Raw genomic sequence first — 23,705 nt, forward strand, 5'->3', positions numbered from 1 at the left:
TTTAGCTTAAGTAGTATGATGGAAAGTCCATGGTTGGGCTGTCTGTGCCATGTATCAAAAAGTTTGCATTTAATTGTCTGTGATAGTTACATGTAATCAGTGTAATTTGTCATGTAACTTAGGTATAAAGTCAAAGTCAGCTATGTTACATTTATTCTGTGCTGATATAGACAGAATAAGACCACAGATTGGGCATGCTAAAACACTGATGCTTCAGTGAAACCAGTAACATTTTTGCTGTGAAATCCAGAAAGATATTTGAATGAGCTTTTATGACCTAAGAACAATAGATACTGATAAGAGGAAGGTTTTTTGGGGGGGGAGGGGGAGAGAGAAAAGCAGTTACTGATTCTTTTTTCTTAGCTGAAGGCCAATACATCTATATTAAAATATGGGAATGATGATTAAGCATACAAGTCAGTATGATCAGCATGAATTTTTCTAGGTATCTTGGGCTTCATTTCACACGATACCCCATCATGCAATCTACTAAGGACACAGGGTTGTTGTTTTTTTTACATTTTATGCTTATGAGTCACTGTAGAGATATTTTGTCTAAGAAAGCTCCTCAGTTGACTAGAGTCTCTGATAAATTGTGGAAGTAGACTTGACAAAGACTACTCAAGTCCTTTCTCCTGGCTGTGGTAATTTATGGGGAAACAAAAATTATGAGTGGAAATTTTACAAACTCTTTGTCTATTTTTATGTAGTTGCTGATATATGGATCAGGCATTAGGATGGTCTCAGGCCATATTTTGGTCACTTTAATGAATTCTATGACAAATTTTAATGCGGGAATATATAATTTATATCACTGCAACATCTGCAATAGTTGTATATATTGAAACTAGAAAATCATTAGATTTGTAGAGAGATTTGGCATAAATATATTAATATACTTTTAGTTCAATTTCATAATTCATTTTTGACTTGATATTTTTCTAATATACCATCGAAAAACTAACTGTGGATCTTGACATCATGTTTCAAACTGAATGCAACATTAAAATGCCTTGTCCCCCTTGGAGCTGAGAAAGGAAGCATTTCTAAAAACTGCATTGCAAGAACAATTCATTGTCGCCTCTTCTCCCTCTTGAACAAGGGATTAGCTTTGTGTCTGCAACATTTATTAATTTAGAAAATGCATATCTTACTTTTCAGCTGAAGAACCTTGCCATTTGGCTTATGAGATAGATTACAAATGTATGCAATAATACAATATAAAAATGGTAGTTATTAGCAAACAGCTACACTAACCCATGTGTAAATTTATGGAATGGGGGAAACCGACAGATGATATACGGCTATTGTGGTAATTAACTTGAAAATTAAGTGAGGAAGTCAGCTGAGGTCTGAAGGAGCAGAATTCTAAAATGTTGAAATTGCAACTGAAAAGCACCATCCCTGTATACATAATCCTCTGCAGATCAGGGATGTGGTATGCAACTACTGCCAATTATTATTGAAAACTTTATCCAAACAGATTAAAGGATGATGATTGCCAAACAGATTTATGAAGACCCATTGAGGTATTTATAGGTAATTATAACACTTCATGTCTAGAAACAAGAGACAACTAGTGAATTTGAGTTACTGTAAGGACTTCCACTGTTTGCAAAGTTAGTTTTTGAACATGTAGGATCGCCATGAAGTGGAGTTGAAGAAAATGAATGTGACTGTGGTCAAAGCATTTATGAGGCAAACAGAAAATTACAAGTGGGGCCAGAATGCAATAATACACAGAGTAATGGGTGCCCATAAGTTCACCCATTTAAATCTTTATTGTGCAAACTGCACTGGGTCCAGATTTCTTCCAGCTGCAATTCAAAGTGCTGGTTATCACATTTAAAGCTTTACATGGCATAGGACCTGGTTATTTGTTGGACTGCCTTATCCTAAGAGAGCACATCTATTCCACTAGATCAGATAGGGTGGGCCTGCTCTAGATCCCTTTCCTGGAATCTTGCCATCTGCTATAGTGGGACTTTAGAATCATGTCTTTTCTGTGGTTTCCTCCAACTTGTGTAATAACCTCCTATTGGTGATTTGACAGGTATCTACTCTTAGCCTTTTGGAAGACTTGTTTGAAAGCTTAGACTGTTTGGAAGACTGTTTGAAAGCTGGACCCAGGACCCAGCTTTTTACTGAGGTGTTGTGATTGTATAGGGTTTGGGTTGTGTGCATCCCAAAGGGAACAACTATTGCGCACACGTGCTCACAACCAGCGAATCTGTTGCTAAAGTTCACCTCTAGGAACAGCTGATTGTGGGTATTCTGGGAGGCCGATCCACCCACCAATCAGCTGCTCATGCTGAATCTGGCTGATGTGCTGAACCTGATCAGGCTGTTTGCTAAGGACGCTAGCCAGATAAATAACAATGGATGCTGGTAGACAGAGGCAGAATGCTTTTTTTCTTATTTTCCTCCCCCAAAACTAAGGTGTGTCTTACACTCTGAAAAATACGGTACTTATTTTGTCCCTTTTCACCGCTTCAGAAGAATATGGTGTTTACCTTACTTATCTCAAGGCATGGGAGATTGGAATTTTACAACACATTGCTAATTTCTGAAAAGTACTCTACTGAAAAGAGTTTATTTAAATTTGCAAATCACTATTATTTTTATCTCTTATATTAAAAAATGGAAGTAAATCCAAGTAACAGCAACTGCTGAACTCGACCATTTGAGTTTAATTCTAAATAGTCAGCAGACCAATTATTTTAAGCATAAAAGCCATATTGACATTTGTGTTAAGAGACTATCATCAGTAAGAGAAGGTTTTATACATTCATTTGCAGGATATTTGAGAGAAAATGTGAATTTTGGTCGTACTTTCCTTTTCTTCAAAGGAACAGGATGTTGGTTAATTTGGATGAGAAAAATAAAGCTGATTTATTTGGTTTTGTAAAAGAGAAAATTGATTGTGAGTCACAGTTACAATTACTTTGAGGAGGAGGAGATGGGTAGACTGCATAAGAAGGAAGGAGAACTGGGCTGTATCTTCTGCCACCTCAATTCATAAAAAATAATGATTTCCAATTTCCTATTCTTATATACAGTGTTTATTAATGGTAAGATAGTTTCAATATAATGTGTGTAGGAACTGGATGAAGTAGTCATGATGGGTTATATTGCCAATATGATTCAATGAAACAACAGTTTGTGAATTGCTGAGTAGTTATAATTGGGAGAAGATGGAATTAATGAAGAAACAGAATTACTTGATACCACTTTTTTTCACCCTGTGACTTATTTGAGAAATTTTGTTGTATTGAAAGGCTTAGATTCACACAATATCCTGAGAAGATAGGATTTGCTTTTTTGTGACCTATTTGGGTGAACCTAGCTATGAGCAACAGCTTAAGAACATAGGCTAATACGGGTGGGTTTTTTTTTTAGCTAACCATAAATTTGCATATTGTATCATTACAGATTGTATAACTAAAGGTTTCTTCCAAGGACAGATTAAAGATAACCCCCTGATGGGCTGGTCTTGATTATATCAGCCCTAGCCAGCATGATTTGTGACAAGAAATTGTAGGCTTTGTGGGAGAAAACATTCAGATACCATTAGATTGCCTATTGCTGGATTAGGGATTCTATTAATAAATTACCTCCTGACTGTCTTACTGATTGCTCAGCTAAATATACAAAGGATTCCATGTCCAACACCATTGTTCTCTGAACTACATGGTTTTACATTGCTATTAAAGTCCCAGTATATTTTCTTTAAAGATGTTGTCCTACCATTCATATTTGTTATAATCTTGTATTCCTTGTCATCTGAAGATCTTCTATAGAGCTTCAACTGCTATATTTGAAACCAGAGGTAGTGACCAGTTGTTAGAGGAGAGCTTTATTTGCAGATTCCAATTAATGGAATAGTCTTTCTGAAAATCTTAATCCAATACAAGTTTTTAATATTATTATAATAGGCTAAGCTTTAAGAATTAATGTTGCCCCCACCCCCAAGTAACAAGCATTCTGTTATTTTTTTCTTGCAAAAATATCAGTGGTGCTCCTTTATGTGTTTGTTACTCAGAAGGATAACCCTAGAACTATAATAAATCACACATCTTTCTTTTGTGAAGAACTGACCAGATCTAGAATCTGCTTAGAATCAGCAATTTGGTTGTATCCTGAGCTTTCAGATCTATTTTCTGAATAAGAAAGAGATCATATTCTTATGTAGTATATCTCATTGAACAAGAAGAAAGTTCACAAATTATTTTGACCATTATTTCCAGCTTAAATGGAAACAGACACTATTAATGCTATGGGCTTTCACGTTAGCTTTTGGATTTTTATATTTATGTTATTGCTTTGGTTACTTCCTAGGACAAAAACCCAAACGTGACATAATTTTCATTGGATATATTTACTCATTAGCTAAGAAGCAACTCTGATCTTCTAGAGAGTTGCCACAAGTCAGGCAGTTAAAGGCCTGATGGAAAAAAAGAGACCAGAATAAATCTGAGTTGCCTTTTTCAACAATTGGTAACCACCTATTTTATTTTCTATAGAAGTCTGATCGCAGGATAACCCTACAGATTTAAAGGAGGCAGTGCAAGACAGTGAGGTATGAAAAGTACTTATCCATAGAGTAGCCAAGGACTGACTGGCTGACAACAATGATGAGAGGTCTGAAATGATATAGAAAGTCTTCTGAGAAAATATGCTTTATATATGAATAACTGCAGTGGCAATAGCAATGGAAATCTAAGTTCTTTGTTAAAATTATATTTTTGCAGCAAGTAAAAGCTGTACAAATCCTTCAATGTAACACTTTGCACAAAATCACCTACCCTAGATCATGATCAACCTTTAGTACCATGTTTGTAGGAATTATCCTGATATTTCCTTGGCCTTCTGAATTTGGACTTTGTGGATGAACCTTTCTTAATATTTCCTGAAACTGCTGGTAAAATAGTTGGAGAAATCTGAAACATTGCTGAAAAAATTTGATTATTTGATGGCAATTTACAACTCAGGGTAAATTGTGTGCAGTATTTATTGTTCGTTTGTTTGAATTTATTAGCTGTCCAACTCCAGTGGACTCCAACAATGGAGTTGGATCCAAAGTGGGGAAAGGGGACTTTGTATCCGATGTGGGTATTCTTTCTTTGTTGTTGACCATTTTTTTTCCTGAATTCTTATGTGCTCAAAAAACCCCATTCAGTAAACGAGATGGCAGTACACTGCAGCTGTGTGTCTGACATCCTATCACTAATATCTAAACTCAAAATATATATATATAAATCTATGGGTGCAGGTAGTAGGGGAAGAGTGTGCTTATTGAAGGACTAGGTGACAGAGTGAATGATTTCCAAACTAGATCAAAGCACCTTGCTCTTTTTTTAAAGGAATCTGAATATTATACACTGCTGCTAAGGATGGCTTCTGGATTTTTATGTAGAAGTTGTAGCCTCTATTAATGTTCATACGCATCCATACTTTTGTAGTTATTTTATGTATTCATGCATAGGAATTTTCTGATTAAATTATTAGAATGTTCGTCCAATTATTAATGGAAGTTTATTTATTTATTATATTTATAAACTGCCTGACTCCGGCATGACTCTGGGTGGCTTACTCTTAAAAGTAGGAGAACAGAGAAGCTAAGGAACAGATAAACTACAGAACAACCCAGGGCTGTACAAAATTTTATCCCAGGTCCTGGGAGAACAGTCAGATTTTAAAAGACTTGTTGAACACCATTAAGTAAAGAGCTAAATGGATCTGGGAGACATCATTTCATGTAGCAGGTGCTCACAACAATGAAAGGAGGCTTCCTGGTCATATGGTATTGTTGGATCAGGGTGACCAAAACGCACCAATTTCCCCTTATCTTGACAGACGATGGATGGTCCATCAAATAGTCCGGCTGTATGCCATTAACGTTGCTACAAAATAGTTCATCAATTTTACTATGATTTAAACATGTTAATATTTATTCATTTAGTAAGCATTTACTGTAAAGCCTAAGTGTTTGGTGTCTTAAATACTTTCTTCCCTATATGACTTTGAAATATGTCAGTAAGATTGTATTTCATGCTTAATCCTTGCTAGATTAAAGATTAGTAATAATCTTTTATTTGCAAAAGTTCCAGTGTCAGTTGCTTTGGTTGCCCACTTTTCTCGTGAAATATTGTTGTTAGACTGACCTTATAAGAAAGATGCTTAAAAAAGAAATACTGGTTACTTTTGTTTAAGGATTGGGGCATGTATGGTATGTCATCATTCCTTGGATTAGAGAAGATACCTTGAAAGCTCTAGTGTACTGTGCCTTTGAAGGGAAATATGAATAATATGTAAGATTAGACAAAATGTTATCAGCCTCAGCTAAGTAATGTTATGCTGTTTATGTACTATTTCCCTATAAAAAGTTCAAGGACAAATATCTGAATATGTTTTCAATGCCTTTTTTCTTGTGTTAAGAAAGATTAGCCTGGGAAATGTTATCATCTTTTGAACTCAGGGTTGAGTAAGGAATTTAGCCTCTATCTGCCTATTTTACTATTACTCTAACCAAACTTTCATTGTCTTTCAGAAAGGAATATTGTTATTCTACAAAATATGTTAATTTTTTAGAATACTTTATATATCTCTGAAGTCAGTGCCATTCTGAAATTCAGTTGTTCAGAATTTACTAGCTTCAAAGTAATTTCTCTTAAAATAGGTCTAGAAATATATATATTGTTTTATAAAACAGCTGAGATATACGTTACCTAGAAATTAAAAATGCTTGCTGCTTTTAACTATTCAAAAATCAATTTCTTTTTGTAGAAAACTAATCATCTTACTTTTCTTAATCTGTTCAAATTGATCTTAATAATTTTTTAAAAACAAAACAAGCAAAGTATGCTGCTTCAGAAGACTTTGTATCCATTGTTCCTAGACTTGTAAAACCAACAAACCAAATAAAAGCCCCTACATTGGTCCATCTTTTTCCTCATAGACTACTGAATTCTGGAATTTGTCAGATGAACTATCCAAAGAAATCCAGAACTGATGCTGTAACTTGTCTAATACTCTGATCATGGTAAGAGCACATTTTTGTTTTTGTTTTTAATATACTGTTCATTAGCATGTTTAATGTTATGAGTAGTATGTCAATATTATCTATTAGATTGATAATTCATCTTTCATTAGTTGCTCAAGCAGGTACACATAGTTTTTCCTCACCCTGTTTTTCCTTTAAGCAATAACCCTGTGAGATACCTTGAGTTGACAGAGAGTAACTGGCTCAAAGTTACTGAATGATTTTTAACTTGTGCTCCCTATTCCTAGTCTAATATTCCTAGGCAGGTTCTGTTAGCAGGGCAATAAAGATTAAGCTAGAAACAACATCAGAATGTTTCCTTCCTGCCTTCCTTACAGCATTAGCCATGTAAAGTAGAAAATAACAAAATGTGATTTCTTCCAACTGGTTTTCTGAACTGCTTAGAAAGTTTACAACCGGTTCTCCCGAAATAGGTCCGTACTGGCTGAATCCCACCACTGCCTAGATAGTATCAAAAATAGTTGAACTATGCATTTTGTTGTTATTTTGTTAGTCGAATTATATTATGTTCACTGGTAGAGAGCATACATTACCCATAAATATCAAGAATACACTGTAAAACAGAAGAAAAACATGTGAAAGTTCTATTAACCTGAAGGATTGAAAACTCTTTCTTAGTAGAAATTGGTTATATTATCAGTGTTGTGATTGGTATAACAGTTTTTTCAAATGATATCATAAAATTGTTTTTCCTTATAGTCTTAAATTCCAAGGCAGATGTTTTCTAATTTGATACCCACATTTTACCACATGTTTTCTAATTTGATACCCACATCTGGGTTGGAAAAGGTGTTTTAAGGATATGAAAAAATGGTAACACCGTATCAATATAATTAGTTATCTCTGCTATAGAAGTGTGTGTATTTGTGCGTATGTGTGAGATAAAGAAATTTTAAATTGTGATTTAGATACAAGTACACAACTATGCTTCCAGTATTTTTTATACCAAATCTCATTTATATCTAACTACACTCAAGTGTATCAAATGTTTCAAATTTAAAATATTTCTAGTTTCAAGCAGGTTATTCTAATTGTATTGGAAGTGTTGTAACACTGTTTTGAATTTGAAACAGATGTTTAGAGTTTGAAAGAGGATTGTTTTTAGCTCCAGAAACTTCTGAAGTGTTTGGAACAGCACAGACCATTTCAGATCCAAACAGAATAGAGCATTTGAAACATTGAAGAGAGGTATTTTAATTCAAATGTTTCAAATTCAAGATGTTTTGTGTTCCATCAACTCAAAATACATCTTTTAGTAACTAATTCTAAGTATTATCTATTTCAATCGAACCATTTCTAATGGTGAACATTTAATAACTCCTGAAATAAAATTTAATCTACTACCAGAATCATGAATTAAGGCACTCTTCAAATATTTAAAACACTAAAGTGGCTACAGATAAAGTTAGGATTAATTCATAGACTAAGGAATCTATTGGTTCCTGATCAGTTGTGCACCAGTTTTATGGTATCCAGCCAATTCTCTCTGCTTTGGATGAATTGTTAGTGGCAGCTGTGGGAGGCCCCACCCACCCACCCCAATGTAATGCACAAGCACTGTGCATGCACAGAACGCTCCGTGCATAGATGCAGGGGGTGTGCTCACATTTGCAAACCGTTAGGGAAGGTAAGTGAATCCCACTGCTGATCAACACATATTAGTTCCCTTCCAATTCTTTTCTCTTATTTTTTGTTGCCAGCCATGTTGATTAAGTGTATCAGATTCCCACAAACAACAACAAGAACTATGTTCGTAAGTGGAGATCTCCGTTTTTCTCCCTGTGAAAGGAGGAGCCAAGATGGCTCCCTTCCGTCTTTGTTTTTGCACTTACAAATGAAGTCTGCCTTTTGAAACTACCTTCGGAAAAAAAAACCTCTGGTATTGTTTTATTACCCTCTCTGAGGGAGACCGGGACCTCCCCTGTTACGTGGTCTTCCTGGACTTTGATTATTTGACTTTCCCCTTTCTGGTGTGCCTCGGTAACTTGGAACTGTGAAGGAGAATTAACTCTTCGCTTTCGGATTTGCCTTCCTCCTTGGACCGGCACAGCTGTGCAATCCGCTGATGCCATTTTCTTTGTAAAAGACTTATATACATCTCTGAACTTAGACAAATGGGGGCCTAATAAACCACCAACGGGCAAATCATTTTCGGCTCCTGCATCTGCCACCTCCAGTCCAAGCATGCAGCAAACGAAAATTACTTCATTGTTACAACAAGAAGGGTCTGGAGAGAGCCCAAAAGAGCTATCTGTTACCCAAATGTTTCAAGAAATTATGAGGGGTCAAAATGAGTTGAAAAAAGAGGTGACAGATCTCAAAGATGAACTCAGAGATGTTAAACATCATATTTCAGAAAACAAACAGAGAATTGTGGTGTTGGAGGAGAGAGCGGCTGGGCTGGGGCAGGAGGTTAAGGCAATCCGGAAGGGAAATGTAGACCTGAAAAACTTTATGGCAAAAATAGAATTTGAAAGAATGTCCTTTTTTCTCAGATTCAGAACCTACCAGAGACAGAAAATGAAGACCTTAAGGATATTATGAGTACAATTTTAGCAGAATACATTAAGAGAGACAAAGAACAGCTGTGGTGGGATATGGATCTGGTTTACAGGATTAATTCAGCATATGCTAGAAGTCATAATGTTCCGAGAGAAGTACATGTTAAATTTCTCAGGAGGACCACAAGGGATGAGGTGCTTGGGGCCCAAAGGAAGGGACCACTAAAATATAAAGGTGAAGAAATCACCATTCTTAAGCAAATTCTGAAAAAGATAAGAGAAAGAAGGAGGAAGTATTCCTCCTTATCAAAGAAATTATACAATAAAGGAGTTTGGTTTAGATGGTTATTGCCAGAGGGAATGTTGATCTTTTGGGAGGGAAATAGAATTAGAATTAATACAGTGCAGGAGGCTGAAGCCTTCATTTAAAAACATTTCTCCTAGAGGACGAACACAGGGAAGGTAGTGAAAAGAGTAGCAAGGTACAAGATATGAAGGAGGGAAGGGGCTGTGGCTCCACCTGGGAACAGGGAGGAAAGAGCAATATCGAAAAGGCTCAGGTCACAAAAATAAAAGTATTTGAAATATTTGTATTTATACTTGCTACCCTTTTCACTACCTTCCCTATGTTCGTCCTCTAGGAGATAAAAGTGTTTTTTAATGAAGGCTTCAGCGTCCTGCACTGTATTAATTCTAATTCGGAATTATAGTAAATTTCTTATTCGACATTTATATCTCTTCACATCTTAATTATTTTAATTTTAATTTTTATCTTCAAAGAGATCTTGAACAGTCAACAAGTCATATTTAATAACTATGATTAAAAAAAATTCTGACATTTTAATTTATTGTATCTTTAGTGTTTGCTGCAGTATCTTATATTATAACTCATTTAATTTATTTAACATTTTATGCTATTGGTGGTTTTACTAGTTATCAAGAATAATAAATGAACCTAATTTTTTTCCTGAAGGTAATTTATTCTGATCCTTAGAATTCTTCCAGTTATTGGTCTAAATTTGTTTTTCTTGCCCCTTGTCTTCCCACTTTTAAAAATCGGGATGACATTTATTGTCCTCAAGTATTCTTTATTTCACTCAGGAAGCTGATGTTATGATACCTTTCTTTTATTTTGAATAAAATAAATATTTTGTAAATATTTTTTCTCATAATATCCTAGTGAGCGTTAGTCTTGCTGGTATCATTGCTACAGTTTTAGATTACATCTTTGTATTGATCTTACTCTGGAGCTGGTTTGGAGGCGAATAAATACTCTGACTTTGGTAACTTCAGATTTAAAGGGAGAATATTGCTTCAAAATGTATGATGACTTTTATATAGTAGCACCTACTGTATTGGCAAGTCCTTAATGCAATTCCATATTTTCCTAAGATCCTGTCATAGATATTAGAACTTTCTGCTATATGCATGTCTATGTGCAGAAGTATTTTTTGACTCTGAAAATTTCATAACCCTATTTGTCTCCATTTCCACTTCCTACATGGTTCATTTTTCAGATTTTCACTAAAATTTTGTGTACCGTCATTGTGTTTTTCTCATATTTTACATTTTTATGTCATCAAATTGATTATAATTGTGCTTTTAGTATTTGTCTTTCTAAAATCTCTTGCCCATCTTCAGTTACATTTTCCATTCTCTTCTCCATCATGGAAAATTATTTACCACCACTCTATTAAGGTTTGCATTATTGAAGTCCAAGATGCACTTTCGATACTGCTATACTTTCTTAAAATCAAAAGAATTCCAGAATTATGTGATTATTATTTATATTTTTACAAAAGTTGCTGACAGTTTCACTTTTGGGAAGACTTTTGATAGAGATAATCTCCCAACAATGTTTAGGTAATTAAAATCTCCGGTTATCTCTATTTCATAGCTCTTTGGAAACTTTGCAGTTTCGAAATGGCACTTTTTATTGTGCAGAAACTCTGACTTCAAATAATTTGAATAGGTTTTCACATTGTTATTTTAATAAGACACAGTTACTAAGTAATGAATTGTGGTTTATAAACCACTCTACTTTGCTTCACAGTTAAAAAAATAAAACCATTGTGGCTTAGTGTTGAAACAGTTAGAGGTGAAACTCGAAAAATTCGAATATCGTGCAAAAGTTCATTTCAGTAATGCAGCTTAGAAGGTGAAATTAATAAATGAGATAGACTCATTGCATGCAAAGCAAGATAGTTCAAACCGTGATTTGTCATAATTGTGATGATTATGGTTTACAGCTCATGAAAACCCCAAATCCACAGTCTCAAAAATAAGAATATTACATGCAATCAATAAAACAAGGATTGTACATAGAACAATATCGGACCTCTGAAAAGTATAAGTACTCAGTACTTGGTTTGGGCTCCTTGTGCAGCAATTACTGCCTCAATGCGGCGTGGCATGGAAGCTATCAGCCTGTGGCACTGCTAAGGTGTTATGGAAGACCAGGATGCTTCAATAGCGGCCTTCAGCTCTTCTGCATTGTTCGGTCTCATGTCTCTCATCTTTCTCTTGGCAATGCCCCATAGATTATGGGGTTCAGGTCAGGCGAGTTTGCTGGCCAATCAAGCACAGTAATCCCACAGTCATTGAACCAGGTTTTGGTGCTTTTGACAATGTGGGCAGGTGCCAGGTCCTGCTGGAAAATGAAGTCAGCATCCCTATAAAGCTTGTCTGCGGAAGGAAGCATGAAGTGCTCCAAAATCTCCTGGTAGACGGCTGTGTTGACCCTGGACTTAATGAAGCACAGTGGACCAACACCAGCAGATGACATGGCTCCCCAAATCAACACAGACTTTGGAAACTTCGCACTGGACTTCAAGCATCTTGTAGTGTGTGCCTCTCCATTCTTCCTCCATACTCTTGGTCCTTGGTTTCCAAATGAGATGCAAAAGTTGCTCTCATCAGAAAAGAGGACTTTGGACCACTGAGCAACAGACCAGTTTTTTTTTTCTTTAGCCCAGATAAGACGTTTCTGACGTTGTTTGTTGTTCATGAGTGGCTTGACAAGAGGAATACAACATTTGAAGCCCATGTCCAGGATCTGTCTGTGTGTGGTGGCTCTTGATGCACTGACTCCAGCCTCAGTCCACTCCTTGTGAAAGTCCCCAACACTTTTGAATGGCCTTTTCCTGACAATCCTCTCCAGGCTGCGGTCATCCCTGCTGCTTGTGCACCTTTTTATTCCACACTTTCCCCTTCCACATAACTTTCTATTAATGTGCTTTGATACAGCACTTTGGGAACATCCAACTTCTTTTGCAATTACCTTTTGAGGCTTTCCCTCCTTATGGAGGGTGTCAATGATGGTTTTCTGCACAACTGTCAGGTCAGCAGTCTTTCCCATGATTGTGATTCCTACTGAACCAGACTGAGAGACCATTTAAAGGCCCAGGAACGCTTTGCAGGTGTTATGGCTTAATTAGCTGATTAGAGTGGGACACTTTGAGCCTAGAATATTGCATCTTTTCACAATATACTAATTTTCTGAGATTGTGGATTTGGGGTTTTCATGAGCTGTAAGCCATAATCATCACAATTATGACAAATCACGGCTTGAACTATCTTGCTTTGCATGTAGTGAGGCTATCTCATATATTAGTTTCACCTTTTAAGTTGCATTACTGGAATAAATGAACTTTTGCACGATATTCTAATTTTTTGAGTTTCATCTGAAGGCAGTTCATGAGTTACGGCCATTCGTTCAGCAACCATTTGAAGTTATGGCACTGCTGAACAAATGATACTTATGCCTTGTCCCTAAAGTTATAACCATTGCAGCTCTTTCATGGTTATGTGATCAAAAATTGGCTGTTTGGCAGCCTGCCTGTACTTAAGATTGCAGGAATGCTTCAACTACTCCCTCTCACCTATTACCCCGACATCTGTACTCTTTTTGCCAATGCATTTTGCCGTGCTTGCTGTCTTGCACTCTGCCACCCCAGCTAACCTTTGCTGTCTTCCTGTTCCTACTGCAGATCAAGCATGCCCACCCTGGCCTGTTGCAAGGTAGTTGCTGACTGCACAAGGCTTTCTCTCCCAAAGTTGGGCATGACAGTTTCCTCACAAGACCTGGGAGAAAAGGCCTTCTATGGCCAGTAGCTGCCTTGTGAAGGGTCAGCAGCAGGAATAAGAATATGGTGAGGGTCATCTGGGGTGGTAGATGGCTGGCCAGCAGGGGCCTTGGAGTGCAGGATAACGAAGGCTTTGTGCCATACTGCTGGGCCAAGCACTGGCGGCTGGGGATTGCCAGGGTAGCTGAGGCTTTGCACCACTGGGGCAGTTGGGCTTCACGCCATGCCACACTGCATTGCTGGGCCAGGTTGGAGTGTCTGCTGCTTTACATTGCATACCAGTTTCTGGCATACCAAAAACTGCTTAAGCCACATTGTGGCAAGTAGCCTCAGAGCTGCACAGTTCTGGGGCTGTTTGCTACCTTTCAAGGTACTATGCAAGGCAGCCAAAAGGTGTGTGGGTGTGTGTGAGATAGGCAGTTGGGAGGAATTGATGGGGGAGGGAGAGCCTTACCTTAGAACAGGGATGTGCAATTATTTTTCCCAAGGGGTCACCTGGGAAACTGGGACTGTAACTCTGTATCGCTCCCCCAAAAGTTAAAATAAACAACTTTCAAATTTGGAATTCACAAATGGAAACAATTTATCATTCATACTTAGTTATTTTAGATGTTTTGAATTGTGGTCTGCACTGCTGATCAGCTAAAACATCACTGCAATCTAGCTTGCTTTTTTGTGTTTACCATACCTACTGAGTAGAAAATATCTGCAGTGTGCTTTAAATAAGAATGTAGCAATTTTCTCCTTGCTAGCAATATTAATATGCTTCATTGATGGAACAGCTTTCATGGGCAGATCAAATCTGTAGTTTGTGATTGTGAAAATCCACCAAGACATAACCGTACAAACCTCAATGCATATTATGTAATCAGCTTAAATCCAGAATTGATGATCCTTTGGGATTTCTATGGATAAGACATGATCCCATTTTATAAGTAAGCATTCATGTGGATGCAAATATAGAAAGTATTTTGGGATAATTAGTGAGCCTGTAAGTCCCGACATTCCCAGTGTCTCTCTTTGTGTGGCCAACTGTCAGTTTTTTAATACATTTATTATAATAATTGAAAATGTTATTTAAACATGCTCAACTTGTATAGCTTCAACAGAAACATAGTTGTGAATTCTGCCTTATAAAAACGTGTGATTACACAGATCCAGTAAATCCATTTAGCTGAATGAGCTTATGGAATTCTTTTCAGATCTTCCTAGGAAAAGGATATCTGGCATTGTCACAACACTGAGGGATGGAGGTTATCTGATAAAGGCTAACCTTTATCACACAACCTCCATCCCTCAGTGTTGTGGCAATGTCTAATATCCTTTTCCTAGGAAGATCTGAAAAGAGTTCTACAACATCTCTTAACAGGTTAGATCCAGACATTTGCCCTGATCCAAAAGTTCTACTCAACACTGTACTCTCATTAAGTGATGAGAAAGCCCAGAGTAACTCTTCTGCCATCCTTAAGTTTTTTAATACAAAATTGCATTATACTCAAATTATTGAAAACCAAGCCAATAGCCCAGCTTTTTTATGGTGTCCTAGTGAGTGCCTTGTCAATTTCTTACCATTAGAACTTGTACAATCCAGATTTTTAATAACCATCTGACAAGTCCCAAAATGTGTTTACAGTGCTAGCCTGCAACTAGAGGCGAGACTCGTGAAAATGGAGGTAAGAGTGTGGATGACCATATTTGCTCAGACTATTTTCTCCCTACTTAACCTTGCCGCATTCACTATGAGAGATTATTTTTAATTTACATGGAAACAGGCAGTAGCATCTAAAAGGTTAGCCTTGGGCTTCTTTCCAAGTCTTCTACTCCGGATGGATACAATCATCCCAAAGCGCTTATTAAACAGATTGTAGCAGACACAAAATACCAATTGGATCTAGTCAGGATCCCAACCTTTACATACTTATCTCAGAAAGTCTAAACACCTGAAGGCCTTTAATCTGTCACAGTGCCATACTTTGTTCTCAATTTTCCTTGAAGGCCAATACAGGAAGATTCCTTATCCAGAAAGACAATGCCCCATGACTCTGAATACACAGAAACAATAGAGCATGACATTTGCATTAAAGACACATTCATACTAGCCTCATTGCACCATTACTGCATAAATACCCAAGCCACACAAAACAATTGTATACTTCCCCATTTCTTTCATATGCTAATATTCCATAAAGTACAGTTACCAGGTTCTGCACAGTGGTATTTAAAATTCATCAGATGATGATCTGTGCCATAAACTAGACTTAATCAGCATTTAATTGGCTATACTATACTAATTAATGTGATAATCTTCACCATACTAAACTATGTGCTCTCCTACATCCATCTATTTCTCCTATCTCTTTTTTAGATTCTTTTAGACTCTTGTTTTTATATATGCCTTCTCTTTTACTAGATCTGGTTTTTCATGCAGTATTTTTTGGACTTTGGATGTATTTTGTCTGCTTTTTAATTGAAAATACTCTATCTTCCTTAAGTGATTCTATAACCATAATAAAGATTTGATATGTATAGAATGTAAGGTAATTGGATAAAATATCTAGGTATTTAGTGTCAAAAGCTAGTTGATTTTTTATTTTTATTTTGTTTAAGACATTTATAGATGATGGACATTCTGTTTGCCTAGCCCCAAATACTGGCAGTCAACATTAAAAGGTATTTGTAGTATAACATTAGCTAAATGAGCTTCAGAACTAGATGATCCATACATGATTTCCTAACTAAAGTAGAAAATATGGTATTTGTCAGGTTCCAGGCCCCCTATGGCTCTAAAAATATTTTTAATTTTAGAAAAATATAAAGAGAAGCTGGCATTCTGTAAAGCATCTCTGGAGTAATTTTATTTATGTATTTATTTACAAGAATGCTTGAGGATTCTTCATTAGTCCACGGGCATTTTAGAAAATAAAATTAGCAGTTATTCAGTGATTTGGGGGGGGAACCCCCCCCCCACCAGAACAAACTGAGGTGATAAAGACATCATAGATAATAAAGAGAATGGGACACACTGCTCTCACCAATTTGTCTACTCATTTTTTTTCACTTTTTATATGTCCCCAACTTCGGCTTTCTAAATTTCAGGGTCCTGATCATAGTCTCTATTTCTACTTGGTGTTTGAATCTGGACTGTCTAACATTGTGCTTTCTGTTTGGTTATATGATGATGCTTTTGTGGAGGTACTGTTACTAAAATAAAGATGGTTGTATGTACATTCCTTTTGGCTGTCGCAAGCTATCTTTTTGGAGCATGAATGGTTTTTTTTTTCTTCAATGAGAGTGCATTGTTTGGAGTTCATCCCTATTTAATATTTTGGATTTTAATTTAATTTTGTTAAGTTTCTCAATCCAAATCCAATTTGGATTTCAGTATGCATGTCAAAAAGATGCTTTATGTTATTGCATTTTTTCTTTTATTCCTCCCTTTTTTAATTAAGTGAGATGTTTTCCTTTTAGAACACAAGATAACTGTATTCTTTGTTCTTTCTTATCATCCCTATAAGTTTGTTTGAGTTTTTTTTTTAATTGCAGGGTGGATAATTTGTCAAATAATGCATCCTGCTGTTATGTTTGTTTTCAAGGTTATATTGAAATTATTTCTCTTTTTTTCATTTCACTCTGTATTCTTTTGTCTCATTTCAGAGAATCTTTATATATATGCAGAGGGATTCTGAACCCTTCTTCTGGTTGATCAGCACAATGTCGTGACACTGGAGCTTTGGTGAGTTTCCTGTAGAACTAAGGAAAGTGATTGAAAGAATGGCAAAACACCAAGTCCAACTAGTATTCCTAAATATCATGTCAAAGTAGAATAAGAATATTGAACAAAAATATTCTTCCTTTAATTGTCACTTCAGCCCAGTGTCTCTACGAATTAGGCAGAATACAACAACAGCAATTATATTGTAGGGACTTAGTTTTATAGGTAGGAAACTGTATATTTCATTAAATAAGTGGTACCCTATATTATGCTTTGGTTAGCATTTCTAATAATTGTCACAGTTGTCTGTATCATTGTCTTTATAACCTGCTTTTGTTTTTGATTGTCTTGTATCCTGAACCAGAACCAATTCCAGTAGCAGTGTAACCAAGTATATGGAGGCAGGGCATATCTGGTATAAAAACCATATATGCCCATTTTGACTTTATAGTCTTATACTTTGAATTCTAAATAATCTTTACTAGTCTAATTAATTGTAGGAGAAGGACCGGCAGAGCCAGAGAGAGGAGTGAAAAGTAGGCTTAATTTAGATTTGTTACCTAGCCACAAGCAAATTAAGAACCTTGAATGCCATTGATCCTTATCTAACTCTAACCAGAGATTGACCATTAGTTGGGAAGATTCCTCAGCATGGACTTTCAGAATTAAATCACATTAATTTGAACCTGCACATGTGAACCTGGTTTTTTTTATGCTCTACATTTTGCCAAATATATTGAGTGAAAGAGATGTCATCATATATCTGGCCTTGGAAAAAGAAAGAGAACAATTCCAGTACAGATAGTCCTTAGTGTTAGTCCCTTTAGGTTATGTGTGTACGTACACCCCCCCCCCCTTACACACACACTGATGATTTTGTGTCATCAAGTCATTTTCTATTTCATATAGATATTCTCCATGATGCTTGTCCCTAACCTATTCTTTCAGGTCTCCCAACAGTGCACATTTGCACCCAATAAACAATTAAATATCTGATTAAAAATATTTATTCCAATACCAGTTTGGTGTGTTTGTACATGCAATCAAGAATCATATATCTTAAATAATATTTAGGGAGGCATGATTTATTGTTATCAAAGTACCAACTTAAAACATCCCTAAAAACATGCTACAGATATAAATATTTGCTTGATGACAGTTATTCATTAATACTGAATTTTGTTATACTTTATGACTCTGTATCACTATATTATTACAAGGCAGCATAGAAACATCATCCATAATGATTGTAGTAGTTTTCAGCACATCATTCTTCCTTCTAATGTTTCCCAGTGTCTTTTCTTCATAAACCGATCCCTTATTCCCTCCATATTTGACCAAGGATCACCATAGGGAATGTAGGCTAAGCACTAAGATTCAGCTGCTGATTGCCGTATGAAAAAAGAAATGTGAGTTAGGGTTATTATATTTCTATTGTTTAAGATAGTACAAGATATGCAAATCTCATTTTTGGTGTACATAAATCCTTTAAATGAAACAAGCTAACCCTTGCTATCAGTGGGATCAGCAGCTACTTCCCTAAGCAATGGGGTTGTAAAGCAGAAGTCATGTCAAGTTACAATGGTAGTTGTGGCAGTCTTAGTAATGCGCATTCCATGTGGTTGGCAACATCCTACAGTTATGTGATTGTCATTTGTGACCTCCTGACAGTTTTTCATTTGACTCTGCTTGTTGAAAGCCAGCAGTGAAGGTCACAAATGACAATCAGGGACAGCAGGAAGATTGCAAAGGCTGCAAGTACAAGGAACTATTGTAAGTCTCCTTGTTTACCGCTGTTGTAACTTCAAACAGTTGCTGAACAAGTGGTTGTTCAACGAGGACTATGAAGAAAAGATAGTGGGACGCATTGTAGGATATAGGAATTGCCAACCACATGGAATGCGCATTACAATGGAAATTTTGCATTTATTGTACTTTGATAACAATAAATCATGCTTCCCTAAAGGTTATTTAAGATATATGATTCTTGATTGCATGTATGCCACCAAACTGGCTTTGGAATAATTTTTTTAATCAGATATTTAATTGTTATATTGGGTGCAAATGTGCACTGTTGGGAGACCTGAAAGAACAGGTTAGGGACAAGCATCATGAAGAAAATCTATATGAAATTGAAAATGAGTTGATGACACAAAATCATCATTGTGTGTGTGTACGTGCACACATACACACATAACCTAAAGGGACAAACAGTACTTATATATATATGTAATAATTATAATGATAATACTGCAGTAGCAATATCTTTCTTTCAAAATCTACCCAAATATTATCATGCATGATGTGTCTAAATTTCTGTACTAGCTTACAACATTTGGTGCTGCAACTCTAAACGTGGCAGTTTCAGTGGACATTGTACATTTGAAAAATATCAGGGAAATTAGTATTATATGGTTAAGGCTGGTTTTGATTATTAAGAAACAATTTGGAAATGTTCCTACACAGGTTCTCCCTTTCTCTTCCTCTTTTGCCATGTAAGTTTTTCTAAAGTAATGAGTACATCTTTTGAGGTAATATGGTCCAATTTTGATCTTGTAAATCAATCCTCAGATGTGTTGGAACTTCAGGTATTCTGTCTCAAAGCATACACTCACAAACATGCAGAGAATTGCAAAATTCGGTAGGAGGCTTTCAAGCAAATAAAGTGTCAAAGAAAATGTGTGTGTGCAGTTGTGCGCGCGCATGCGCGCACACACACACACACACGAGAAAAATCAAGTCCCCCCCCAAAGTCCAGCAAGTTTGCCAAATCCGAAACAGCAGGCACAAGAGTGGTTGGGCAAAGTCCAAGAGTCCTAATGTAGCAGAATCATCAGCCAGTCCCAGTCCAGAATCATGATCACAAAATTTCAAGTTGAGAGGCAAGAGAGTCTAAGTTAATGAATATTGCCAATGGAAGGGTTTGAGCTCGCTATTCTTCTTACAAACTGGGTGTTGCTTATTTGGAAAGGCAAAGTTCCTTTCTTGAGAAGGGCCTGGCAGAACCCCTTTGCTATCCGCCCTGCAGTGCAAAACCTTGTTCTCCGAGAGGCTTGCGGCCCAGGCTCCTCATTTCCTGAGACTAATGACAGCTGTTTAGTGAATGGTGCATCCGCCTCTGCCTGCAACTGCTCAGGCAGCAGATGGACTGGCTGCTCACAGTTAGTACCGAGTCTGAGCTGGCCATGACAACAAGTCCTTTGACTGTGTTTGTTTGGGTTTTGAGAAACTAGTTCCAGTACGCTGAGAGGTGGTCTGATTCAGGAAGGCTCTTGAAAATCTATAGTTATATGTGTATTGTAGGCCTCACAGAATTTTTTGAAGGCTCAAGTTGATATGAAACTAGGTATAGATAATGTATTTTTTCCCTAAAAACTTACATTTGATTGCAGAGAAACTCTCCCTTCTTGGTAAAATAGGGTTAGGGCACATCTGATTTTTGCTTTTAAATACATAAACATTTCACTTAAGGCTGGAATACATGATCATGTTTGATCTGATTAAAATCTTTCATTTTTCCCTTTCAGTTGAAAGATAAGAGAAACGGCCATGTATTGATCTCAAATAGTTCTAGACTATTTTTTTTTTACTCTGTTTGCTCTTGACTGGTTTCCGTAGTTTGCCCTGGAGATGAGAGACTTCCTTACAAAAGCAGGAGTCACTCATTTGGAGAATGCTGGATTTGCAAGAGGAAAAGGTCCAGTGCAGCAGAAAAGAGAAGCACGGAGGAGAAAGACAAGTAGGCCAGTGGCACTGAGGAAAGCACGTGGCAGAAAGTGTTTCACAACAGCCAGACGCAACAGAAGGACTTGACAAGAGCCTGTCATTGTGTGTAATTGTGTGCTTAGGATTTCTGTCAATGCATTCCAGTAACCCCAAAGTGAGAAATTCCCCGTCAGGAAATGCCCAGAGGTAAGAAATGTACATTGGCCTTTAGATAGGAAATGATTATGCTATGTAACTGCTAAATAAATATGAATTATTGAATATTTCAATATATATTTTATCTACTGAGTACTCTTAAATTTTATTGAGCTCTGTGGAACACTGTGAAATCTATGTTTATTTCTTAAGGGCTTTCTACTTTTGTTTTGAATTTCATTTGGAGAAAGTTATTCAGATATAATACTTGATTTTTCTTTTAGTCTTCATGGAAAATCTCTGGTGTAATTTTTGCTAGGTATATTTTAGGAGAAATGATAGATCTAATCAATGTACTAGACATCATGCTTTTCTCTTCTCTACTCTCTTTTTTTGAGAGTGGGAGGGCAGAATCAATACCCGGAAACATTTATATTTATATTCATATATATATATTGGTAATTCAAGACTGAAATTTATTCTAAATTTATTAAAAAGAGAAAAATAGTAAACCACAAATAATTTGGTTCAATGATGCCTATTCTGCTGAAGTAATAATTTTTTAAATGAAAAGCCATGTACCATATTTTTCGGAGTATAAGATGCATCGGTGTATAAGATGCACCAAGGTTTTGAAGAGGCAAATTGAAAAAAAAAGGTTTTGCACTCTGCAGGCCTCCCCAAAACGCATTTTTTGCGAAAATGGGTTCTTTTTTTTTTAAAGGGCATGAATAGTCTTTAGGAGGTTTGTAGAGTGCTCCTGGGGTGGGGTGGGGGCAATTGAGCAAAAAACTGTCCATTTTATGCTTATTTCTGCCCTCCCCCACCCCAAGGAGCTCTCTGCAAGGCTCCTAAAGGCTATGCATGCCCATTTTGGTGAAGGGGGCAGGATTTCGGGAGGCAAAAATGGTGTATTCAGTGTATAAGACACACCCAGATTTTCAGCCTCTGTTTTGAGGGGGAAAGGTGCGTCTTATACTCCGAAAAATACAGTAGATGTGAGTGCAGAGAATTTTCTCGGTCTTATTCTAATTTCATCTTATTTGAGAATTAATTGATATATTGTATTCAGTAACTGACTGAACTTTATAGGTCCAAAAGTAATGTACTCATATGAAAATTAAAATTTTAAGAGAACTCAAGAGAATGGTGTTCCGGACTAATTTCCATTATCAGGGATATTTTCCCAATCTGGAATATCTCTCTATAAAAATTATTAAATGTAGTGACTATTGGGTGTAGTTTTGAAACAATTTATACATTAGCTCCATGCAGAGTATATAAAGTAAGAAATTTGGATCCGATCTTTTATTTATTTCTGTGTGATATAATATTTGCATCTATCAGTTAGAAAGTAATTTAAGACAGAAATTTACAGTTAATGTAATTTTCTAAGAAGAACAATCATTTCTGATCTAGCTATTTTCTGATAGTTGAGCTGTTTGAATCCAGAAGAGTGGTTTTGTGAACTTTATGGTGTCTTGTTATTTACTTTGTGCTGATCTTAATGTAAGGCACGTCTTTGTACATAGAAACCATTGTCTGTATTGACAGAAGTCAAAGAGGTACATCCTCATGTGACTGACTAGTTCCTAGCATCTGGGAGGTTGCTATCTTGCTCTCCACTAAAGTAATAATGCCTCAAACAGCTTAGTGATTCTTTCAAAGCAGTTTTTAAAATAGAAGCTGAACAATAAGCATATAATGAATTAATTTCTTGGAGTTTCCACACTATATAATAAGTCTGAATTAGAAGCAACTGCTGAGTAAGTCAGTGTGTGTGTTATTATGTGTTGTGTTGTATTGTATTGTATATTATTCTCTTCATCTTTCCTTTGCCAGTAGTCTTAAGTCAAAACAGGAGGTGATGGTCCGTCCCCCTACAGTGATGTCCCCATCCGGCAACCCGCAACTGGACTCTAAATTCTCCAATCAGGGTAAACAGGGGGGTTCAACAGGCCAATCCCAGCCTTCTCCATGCGATCCCAAGAGTGGGACCCATACACCAAAAGTGCTTCCAGGACAAGGAGGAAGCATGGGGTTGAAGAATGGGGCTGGCAATGGGTCAAAAGGGAAAGGAAAGAGAGAAAGGAGCATTTCAGCCGACTCATTTGAACAGAGAGATGCTGGAACTCCCAGTGATGAATCAGAAATCAAAGGTATGTTAACCTGCAAAAGTGCAGAAATATGGATAACTTTTGATTTTGATTGAGAGCTTCTATTATTGATCGTCTTCCTTTGCTTTAACAATGTATTATCCCTGAACTGTAAAAGCAGAGCAAATTAATAGGAATATGTATTAGTTATAAGGTGAATTGTTTCATAGATAAGATCCTAAAAAGCGTAACACACACAAGACAAATGTTTTAAGTTTCTTAACAGCCTTTTTCTTTTTTGATATACCAGTACTTAAATGGAGAACATATTCTCTTGGCCAGTAACATGAAAGTCTCAACGGGTTCCTACCAGAGGATTCTTGTCTC

At 36.5% G+C, this 23,705-nt stretch overlaps 1 protein-coding gene across 9 annotated transcripts in view; it reads left to right on the forward strand.

The window, feature by feature from the left end:
* The window catches only part of BCL9 (BCL9 transcription coactivator), a 121,595-nt gene that overhangs the window by 69,827 nt on the left and 28,063 nt on the right, over positions 1 to 23,705 (forward strand). For 3 of the 9 annotated variants that reach the window (XM_081951271.1, XM_081951270.1, XM_081951269.1), the window contains exons 2-5: positions 6,899 to 7,042; positions 17,304 to 17,382; positions 20,980 to 21,273; positions 23,065 to 23,381. In XM_081951271.1, coding sequence (XP_081807397.1) covers positions 21,221 to 21,273; positions 23,065 to 23,381 — 370 coding nt within the window. In that variant the 5' untranslated portion in view covers positions 6,899 to 7,042; positions 17,304 to 17,382; positions 20,980 to 21,220. The remainder of the gene's footprint in view (positions 1 to 6,898; positions 7,043 to 17,303; positions 17,383 to 20,979; positions 21,274 to 23,064; positions 23,382 to 23,705) is intronic. The other 6 variants (XM_081951274.1, XM_081951272.1, XM_081951273.1 and 3 more) reach the window with 2 other exon arrangements.

This window comes from Natrix helvetica, assembly GCF_964273705.1.
Source record: "Natrix helvetica genome assembly, chromosome: 4".
NCBI classification, from domain to species: domain Eukaryota; kingdom Metazoa; phylum Chordata; class Lepidosauria; order Squamata; family Natricidae; genus Natrix; species Natrix helvetica.